At 60.0% G+C, this 9,503-nt stretch overlaps 1 protein-coding gene across 1 annotated transcript in view; it reads left to right on the forward strand.

Annotated features, from left to right (window-relative positions):
- Positions 1-9,347, forward strand: part of RPRD1B (regulation of nuclear pre-mRNA domain containing 1B) — a 50,959-nt gene extending 41,612 nt beyond the window's left edge. Inside the window, exon 7 of the mRNA XM_025212170.1 lies at positions 5,488-9,347. Within this exon, the coding sequence (XP_025067955.1) occupies positions 5,488-5,535 (48 nt within the window). The 3' untranslated portion in view covers positions 5,536-9,347. The remainder of the gene's footprint in view (positions 1-5,487) is intronic.
- The last annotated feature ends 156 nt before the right edge of the window (positions 9,348-9,503 follow it).

Raw genomic sequence — 9,503 nt, forward strand, 5'->3', positions numbered from 1 at the left:
GAAAGCCCCTTGAAGCCCCCGCCTGCGGCACCCCCCCCGACCACTTCTGTCTGCCGCTACCGCCTCGCATCTGACAACAGACGTTCCTGGCAGGCGGCCCGCTTGCCTTGGGAGAGAGATGCATTCACCTGGCTCCTTCTCCCCGCAGCTCCGCCTCGCTAATCCCCTGGCACATTCCTCCTTGCATGGGTTTTGATAGCATGGGGGCAGCCTGGGGCCACTGGCTTATTCCTGCCATGCTGTTTCCTTGTGGAGCCGGGCCAGCCCATTCCCAATGAGCCTTGCGGGCTCCGGGCTGTGTTGACTTACCCTGAAACAAACCCATGAGAAGAGGGTGTGTGCATGTGTCTGGTCGCTCCATCACCCGCTGGTTCGGGCACTAGCTTGGGATGTGGAGACCAGGGTTCAGCCCCTGGTCAGCCTGATTCACAGCAGTGTTATTCGGGCCAAACAGGCTCCCATAACTGGTATCTGGGCAATGGGGAGGGGGATCTTCTGGTTGCTTCTTGACATGACAGGCGAGCCCAAAGACAGGGAGATGAATAGGCTGCCACCAGAGCCACTGAGCTAAAGCACTGAGAAAAATAGCCCCAAACCTGATGTGAAAATATGCCCGTGGGGTTGTGGTGGTGCTGGCTGTGCACGTGGGTACTCTGCGTCCACGTGCCCCTGGGGGTTTGCTCAGGGGTGAATGGGCACCGAGACGCAGCCAGCAGGCTAAATGCCAGGGGCAGGGACGTGCTTTGTAGCCACAACTAGCACGGACCTCAGAAAAATCTACTGGAAATCAGTCTTGTCCCAGAGCTGCTCTGCCCCCAGGATTTAATGCGTATTGGCCATCTCCTTATTTCATGTCAGCGGGTCTCCACTTTCAACTCTTTGCTGCTGTTAGGAAGAGCCCCAGTGGCACTTCAAGAGCAGCCGACGTTGGGACCTTCTTTCTAGGCTGCTTGGCTTTTGGAAAGGGATGCATGAGTGTGAATGGAAAAGAAGTGCTTCTGGCAGAGAGAGGCAGCTGCATTCGTGGCTCTGGTGTATTTTTACGTCGTCCCTTTGCCTTGTGTGCATCCGTCCTGCCTTTCTTGCCGGGGGTGAAAGGCTACTGGGCCATGACAGCTGCACCCGACACCGAATTAGAGCCAGCATCAAAACTCTCTTCCGGGTTTCTTTGGCTCCTAAGGGTTGTGTGAAGAGTTCACTCCAGGCGAGCGCAGAGATCCTGTTCTCATCCTCCCGGTGACTGAAGGCACTCGGCAGAGAGCGTTGCTTCCAGGGCCGTGCTGTTTTTTGCGGTCTGTGAAAACTGCCTGGCCGAGCCCCTGGGATCCCGTTCCTCACTGCTGTCGAGTTGCTACACGCCTGGGCACAGGTGGCTGGTGCTTTGAAAAGGCGCCATTGAAAGTCCTACAGAAATGCAAAGCTGCATAGTTTTCTTTTTAGTGCAGCTTGCTGGTCCATTAACGGGAGCCCTCGAGGCCATGACAAGCTGGCTGGCATTTCCTGGGCAGGGCAGGTTATTCTCTGCCCGTTTGGAGCTGTCTTGCACCGTCTCAGCACTTGGAAAAGACATTCAGTGTCCACCTGTGTCCATGCAGCTGCAAATGCTACTGCTTGTGCTAGCGTAGTGCCTAGCAGCCCTCGCCGTGGGCAGGACACGGCCTGTCTGGAGCCCTGGGTGACCTAGAGCAGCGGTTCTCCATCTCTGGGCCCTTCCTCCCAGCACCAGGCTGCTCTGTGCGTGCTGGTGATGGCAGGGACAGCAGGGCAGTTGGCGCTGAGAACCAGGGTGTGCAGGGGATGAAAGCGGCTGGGAACTACCGACCTGGAGCCTTATTCACGCAGTGGCTGCACCGCCCTGCCCTCGTGTTGGTATTTTACCCTGTGCTGGGAAAGACCCCAGCTCCGCTAGCATGGTCCGTCAGCCAGGCGGCGTCGTGGCTGTATGCAAGCGGCTGATGGAGAGGCCTTGCACTTGTTCCTCAGCTCCTGGTGCGTGGGGTGGGGTGGGGTGGGGTGGCCGCGGGGGGACGAGTCGGGCACAAGCAGGCTCCCAAGCTCACCGGCCCAGCACTGCAAATGGATGCACGTGATTAGCGCTGTGCTAATCATTATTTTATCAGTCCAGGTCGACTCCAAGTTATTTTTTTACTGATGCTTCGAGCCCCTGGGATCCCGGCTCGGCACAGCCATGCACGGTGATGCTCCTTGCCACGTGGCCCCGCAGCCTTCCCAGCACCGAGGGACGTTCCTGACCAGGCGGAGGAGCTGGGAAGGGGCCTGCCTTTAACCCCACGCTAGAGGCTCGGTGGCGACGGGGGCTCCAGGGCAGCCCGTCCGGCCCTGGGTGCGGTGCAGGCTGCAGCGGGTTGCATGCTGTGACTTACAGCGGCTGTTTTTGAGGCTGGAATGAACAAACTGGCTGTGCTGAAAGCTCCCTCTTCTCCCCGATCTGCTCGGCTGACAGACGAGAGTTCGCAGCTGGGGGTGGGCAGTCGCGCTGTCCTCTGGGTCCTCAGAGGCAGAGGTGAGGCCTGCTCCGGGTCGGCCTTGGAGAAGAACAGCCCTTTGCAGCAAATGCAAGCTTCCCGCTGGTTTTAACGGATGAATGCAAATCCAAGGCCCAGAAACGAGGGTCCAGCCAGCTGGGACATCTTCACCGCTGCTCCCCCCATGTCCTGCAATAGCACAAACTCATGGACTCACACCGGGGACTCGGTGGCTTAGGCTCATCCCCACTGATTTTGCCCCATGCTGTGCTGAAAAGTGGCAAGCCAGACGGCACGAGTTCAGTCGGTTCAGACTGGTGTTCGCCCAGGGGACATTCGCCCCCCGCTTGCCCATTGTTGGATGCCGGCAGTCGTGGCCTTTTAGCAGCTCTGAGTGCTGAGGTTACGCGTGCAAAGGGGAGGTTGGGAAAAAGACGATTTCTGAAGCTAATTATTTTTGCTGGGCAGCTCATTACGTGAAGGAGAGCCTGGGTAACCGTGCGGTGGGGATTATTAATGACCCTCTACCTGCTCTGGAGAGAGTTTTACAACTGAAGTCATGCAGCAGGGTCAGAGGAGGGTGCAGCCGCTTCACGTGTTGCCTGAAATAGGAGCTTTGGGGGGGGGTTTCCCCCCTTCAAGGGCGTTTAAAGGTTTTGCCGTGAAGCACTGAGCCGCGGCAAGAGCTCCAAGCCGGGAGGGGCAGGAGGAGCTGGGTAGTAGGAGCCGGACGGCCCTGTAGCATAGACGCTGGCCTCTGCGTTGGCCAAGGAGGCTTCCAGCAGTGGCGGTCGTGGTGGCTTACGTGAGATGGACACATGGCAAGAGGGAACAGGGAGCAGTCCCCGTCTGCAATGACCAGCGAGTAGATGTGCCCCTAGTACGGGGCAGCAGCTCACGTACATCGTGAAGCATGTAGCATTTTCCCCCCAAGCTGCCTCTGTTCTGCCCCTCAACTTATCACTCAACCCATCTTCTCCCAGCTGCCCCTGGACCACCCGGGTGTAGCTCGGGATACTCCGGACAGGATACCTGGCGGGCAGGCAGCTCGGAGAAGTGTTGGATGTGCCCCTCCCCTCCCGTCTGCCTTCGCTCGGTGCCCAGCGTTTCCTGCTATCCCTTGGAAGTCGGGAAACGAGAGGAATAGGAAATGAAGCAGGGAGACTGGGCAAGGAGCAAACGTCTTCCCTCGTCCTGCAGACACAAAGCAGGCGTCTGCAGGTCCCTGGATGCTGGCGTGCGAGTGCCGAGGGCAGCAGGTTTGCTGGGGTGAGAGTATGGCTCGAGGGAGATGCCCCGTGATAAAACCTCCCTTGAGAGAGGGCTCGGGATCCGGTTATGCCCGTGCACATTCCCGCTGAAGTCCAGAGATGGCGCAGACACCGCTGGCCCTGGAAGCAGCTCAGGAATGTGTCACAGCGCAGGCTTTTCTTGCTGTGAAAGATGAAGCGCTGCACACCCCAGGGTCCTTCCCGCATGTAATTACTGCTCGGAAACGGGCCCTGACATCCTTTCGCTGCCCGGCTCCGGTTCCCCACGGGGACCAGGTCTCCAGAGTGCCATAAATCAGGGATGAAACTCTCAGCTGTAACCGTGTTCGTGATTCAGAGGTAACTTCCTTCTCCGAGGAGCAAGAGCTCAGCCTGCTTCTAGGGAAAAAAGCCCAGGCGTCCCGGCCGCGGCGCGCGGGGCTGTTCACGGGAGGCTGTGAGCAGAGCAGATAGCAGCGGTGAGGCTGAACGAGAAGCTAGGGAATTCCTGGGTCTATTGGAAAATGTCCTTGGGGATGCAGTACATTGGCAGATTTGTCACGGTACTTTAGAGAATGTAAACTGCCTGCCGACCCGCTTTGTTCTTGATAGCATGCTTGCACATAGCTCGTCCCCGAGGGAGCAGCAGATGATCCAGGACTGGTAGGCCTTTTCCATCACTGTCTTCCCAGCTTCGGAGTAAATAAAGGGATTTACAGTGAGGGTGACTGAATGAAGCTGAGCATTCATTTTTTTCCCTTTTAAACGAAGCTTTTCCCGAAGTGAGATCGCTACATCTGTTGCAAATTGGACTAATAAGGTATTGCCAATGAGGCATTCCAGCTTGTTCATTAGCGTTACACGTCTTGCTTTCCTCTTTCTGTGACACGCCGCTGTGCCGTTACTTAACGAACGGTTTCAATAAGACTCAGCCTACCGAACGGCGAAGGAGAATCCGAGACGTTCAAAGAAGGGGTCTTCTGTCGTGACGCTCAGGGCTGCTGCTGTTGTGCGCGGCTAAATAAACTGACCGGCCCTTGACACGAGGTGTGTTTTTTACTCTGCAAAATGCTGAATTCAGCTGTGGCATCTCCTTCAAGGGGAGGCTTTGGAGAGGAGTCCGTGCTCTGGGCCGGGGCTGGAAGAGTAGGGGCTGCCGAGGACGGGCTGGCTGACCTTGGAGGTTCCTCCAGCACCGCGATTCCTGGTTTTGTGTCTCTCCCTCGCCACGGCCCTCTGCTCCTGCTGCCCAAGGGCGTTTTGTGATTGCAGAACAGAGTCTGGACAGCTTTAAAAGCCTAGCAGGGTTTGAAAGGAATCGGTCCAGTCGTCCCCTTTGTTATATCTGGCAGGAGAAGCAAGTGTGCTGCAGTGCCGTCGGCCTGTGTTTACTTGCCTGGCGGGCTGGAGGAGACGGGGGCTCTGGCAGCGTGGGGGGGACGTGAGGGTAACTGGAGGGAAGGGTCTGAGCTCCTTCGGCCTGCGCGGAGCCGCTTCGCCTCCTTTTTGCTCCGTGATGCAGGTCTCCCGTATTGCACGTAGGAGATGCGGAACGGGCCGCGTGAGCGTTGGCCGTGTGCCTTCCAGGTGTGCTCCCAGTAGAAACGCACAAGTGGGACCGGACGTGAAATGCGGGCGTCTGGTTCTGGAGCGCGGTGCCCGCTGGAGAACGCTTCGCACGCGGTGGACGCCGCTTGGGCCTCCTCCGCTCGTTCTGCCTGCTGAAGCTGTGCTCCTCTTTGTCTTTCCAGATGCCCGGAGGCTCGGCCCTGCTCCCTGCCTCTCTGCTCTTCGTCTAGTCACTCTCCTCCGGCGGGGCTGGCGGGCCGGCCCTGCTGTCACTGCCCAGATGCCTCCCATGCAAGACATGACCCCGATGGGTGGCACCGCGTGGAGACCTGCCTACGTGCAGCTGAGACGGGCACGTTGGCCATGGCTAGGGCCGTGCTTGTGCCGCGCGACTCATCCATGCAGCAAAGCTCCCTGCGGTCTCCCATGACCAGGGGCTGAAGTCTGCCTTGTATGTGCCTGCGTTGCCCGTTTGCCGCCCGCCTCGGGCTGATGCTGCAGGAGAACACGCCTGGCCCTCAGCGCAATGCAGAACCGCCGCGGTGCCTGCGGGAGGAGTGCCCGGCGCGGGCGAGGACGGAGGCAGGAGCTCCCCGGGTGCGGCGAGCAGAACTCGCCCTGCAATGAGGTGGCCGTCCGTCTGGGGGCTCGTCCATCCTCTCTGATGCCCAGGCCTGCTCCCATGCCTTGCGTGGCCCAGCTCCAGAGGAAGTCTGCCCTGGTGCACGGGGAAGGCTCATCCTGATAGCATCTCATTTCTCACTGTAGAGATATGTCCCTCTATGAAGAGTACACGCGACCCTATTTTCCTACTCACTTTCTTCTTGTTAACCATCGGGGGTGGGGGAAGTTAATTTCTTTTCAGGGACAGGATTGAGCGGGGGCAAGTTGCACAGGTGCGTCCAGGTTGGTAACTGCCCCCCAGGGTGAAGCTGCCTTGGGGAGGTGACGGAGACCCAGTCTGGGGACAGCGCGGGCAATTGTCCTGCCCGACTGCTGCAGGGTCCACGTGGAAGCAGTGGGGCCAGGACGGGAGGCAAAGACGGAGGGGCTGGCAGAGAGGATGAGCACCCGGGCACCTGGCGCAGTTGGCCCAGGCTGGTGCAGTGCTACAAGCCTCGTGCTCCCCCCGCCACCTGGGCGACCCGTGCAACCAGCTGCCGTCGGTGGGCCTGGTTGTGGTCTGCTTTTGGGAATCGGTCCTCTTCGTGGGAGGTGTGGGCTGAGCCCTGGCTGCAAGGTCAGGACCAGACTCCTAGGGTCAGGAGCTCAAGGATTTAATGGGGGACATTCCTACGGTCCCACACTTCCCTTTGCTCCTCTCGGCGCTTGCAATTTCCTTGCGTCTCTCCCATGTCCTTGGGCCTGGCAGGCTCCGCAGACCTGCGTCCCATCCCTCTTTCCTGGCATCCTCGAACAAAGTCGAGCGCATCGGGCTGAATGATGGGAGGTGCGAGAGCTGCAAGAAAGGAGCCTTTAGTGATTCGGCCAGCTGGTCCAGCGCCCGCGGGAGCCTGACAAATGCCAGCACTGAGATGAGAAATGCCTGGAGAGACGCCCCTCGCAGCTCCCCCATCTCCGCTGGCCTCGTGCCCTGCCGCCTGTCCCGCCCGCCCGCCCCTCGCTCCGTCCTGGCTGGGGCTGGAGGCGAGGCTGATGCTGACCCGGTGGCTCTGGGGCCGCGTGCTGCGCTTAGCACGTCTGCTCTGCTCCCCCGGCCTGGCCCTCGGGGTCGGGGCTGCGTCCCAGCACCTCCGCAGAGGCCCAGAGCCTCCGTCCTCTGCCACAGCCCTGGGACCGAGGGTTTACAGCCCTGAAGACTACCAACCTGTTCACAGCCCTCGGGAGGTGCCTCCTGCAAAGGGAAGAGACCCGGTTCTGCTAACATGTCCCCGGCGAGTCGCGTGCCACCAGCAATGTTGGCCGTGGGCGCTCTGTCCCCTCCTGCCTCGAGATGGGTGTAGCTCTGGGGAGCTCTTCAGCTCCTACAGCAAGTTCCCTGCGGCTGGCCCGTGTTGTCCGCGCAGACGAGCATGGTCCTGCTCCCCACGAGGTTTCTGGGAAACTCCAGCTGGATGCCGGCTGGGCAGCAAGTCCTCCTCCTCCAGCGCTTTGCTGGGTCGTGGGCAGCGTGATTTCTCTAGAGAGCTCGCGGCTGATAAAGGGAGATGATTTATTCGGGAATTATGCACGCCCGGAGGGTTTTTGGGAACTTGGTGATGGGAAGCATTGCTATTAGTTATGTGGAGCCGGGGGGGGGATGCTTCCAGGGCACAGGGTATCGGAGGAAATCCTTGGCTTAATCCGTTTCCGTTCGCAGCGTTTCTGCTGGGGCCGCTGGCACGAGAGCTTAGTGTCACTCCTAGCAGATGTCAAACAGGCCTGGACTGGGACCACGTCAGCAAGGGCGACCTAGGGGAGAGCATCCCATGGGAAACCCCTGCACATCTCCGGGCAGGGCTTTGCAGCACCACAGCCACCGCGCTGGTTTCCCACTGTCCCCCGGCGCATCCAGCCCGGCACCACGGGCATATCCCAAGGGCCCTGATGTGCTCACAGGCGGAGCACATAGATGATTTAGTGGGTGGGAGGACCGGGGGCTGGTGCCAAAGCCTCGTAGCCGGCTGGGAATGGAGCCGTTCCCTCTGCACCCCCAGCCTGCTGCAGTCCCGTGTGAGACGAGCCGCTCCTGCTGGGTCCAATTAGAGGCAACCTTTTGCAATGCATTCGCTCGTGAAATTTGCTGGCAATCTGGAACCGAGAAGGGAAAGGTGCAAAAGAGGCCAGAGCCGCCTCGCTGAGCCGAACCAGGAGCCGTAAAGGCTTTAACGAGCTGCCTCTTAGCCGCTCCAGCTGCTCGGGTGCCAGGGACATGGCCGAGGAGGGAGCCCTAAAGAAGATGGATCGCTGTGCAAATCCCTCCCTAGTGCCACAGCAAAGGTTTAGAGGCTCATTTAGGGCCAGGCGTTCAGGATGAGTGTGTCTGCCGTCTGCTCCCAGCTCTGCTCTGGCTGCGGCGTGGGCTTCTCTCCTTGTTTGCAGGGCTCCAGACCTGCAGCTGCGTGCGCAGCTCGGCCAGCGTCTGCACCAGGGTCCCCAGCGGAGGGGGAAGGCAGCCTTTGCAGCATAGTTGTGACAGGGTCCCTCCAAACTGAGCACGGCCAGGTTTACGGCAGCTAAATACCATCATCTCTCGGGTCCGGATCTCAGCCGTGACATAGGCTGAGCTGTCCTGTAGCTGTCCTTTAATTGCAGGAGGGCAGGAGCTAGAGGCCTGACCCCTGTGCGCCCGGGCACTGAACCCGCACGGTCCCTGCCCCGAGGAGCTTGCTGTTCATAGAGGCAGGGCAGGGAAATGCTGGGAGGAGAAACAGTGGGGGTGGAGAGGGCTCTGGCCTGTGCTCTGGGGCTTGTTTGTAGACAATGAGGTTTGGGGGACCTCAGGAGTCGCATCTAGTCCAACCCCCCGCTCCAAGCAGGCCCAGCCCCAACTGCATCATCCCAGCCAGGGCTTTGTCTACCCAGGGCTTCAGAACCCCCAAGGATGGAGACTGCACCACCGCTCTGGGTGACCTGCTCCAGTGCTTTACTGCCTTCCTAATATCCAACCTAAACTTCCCTAGCTGCAACTGGAGCCCATTGCTCCTTGTTCTTTCATCTGCCCCCACCGAGCCCAGTCCTCCCGCCCGTCTCCCGGGCTGCGAGGATCCCGTCGTTCCTTGTGACGGGCCGTCCCGCAGCTGCCCTGGAGGAGCTGCAGTAAGGATGGGAGAAGGAGAGGGGTAAAACCCAGCCAGGTCCCCCCAGAAGGAGCTGGCAGGGGAGCAGTCATGGTGGAGGGCTGCGTGGGTGGGCGCGGGGCTGGCTGTGGGCAGGGGGCTGTGCGGGGGTGCAGGTTTTGCTGCAGGTGGAGGCTGGTGCAGGGTTTTATTGCAAGGTTTGCTGCGTGCTCTGCGTGGGGCTGGGGGCTCTTTGGGGTCTGCATGGCAGTGATGCCGTTGGCTTGCCAGCTGCAGAAGCAGAGAGCAAACTATATGGAAGTGCCTTTGGGCTGGCGCGTGGGTGGATGCCAGGAAAACCTCTGCGTGGGGGACCTCTCCACCCTCTCAGAGGCAGGAAGGAGCAGCATCACCCCAAATTCAGTGGGGAAACACCCCTGCTCCCCCCGGGCAGGGGGACAAAGCAGCCACTCGGGGTC

This window comes from Alligator sinensis, unplaced genomic scaffold (assembly GCF_000455745.1).
Source record: "Alligator sinensis unplaced genomic scaffold, ASM45574v1 scaffold1032_1, whole genome shotgun sequence".
Classification (NCBI taxonomy): Eukaryota; Metazoa; Chordata; order Crocodylia; family Alligatoridae; genus Alligator; species Alligator sinensis.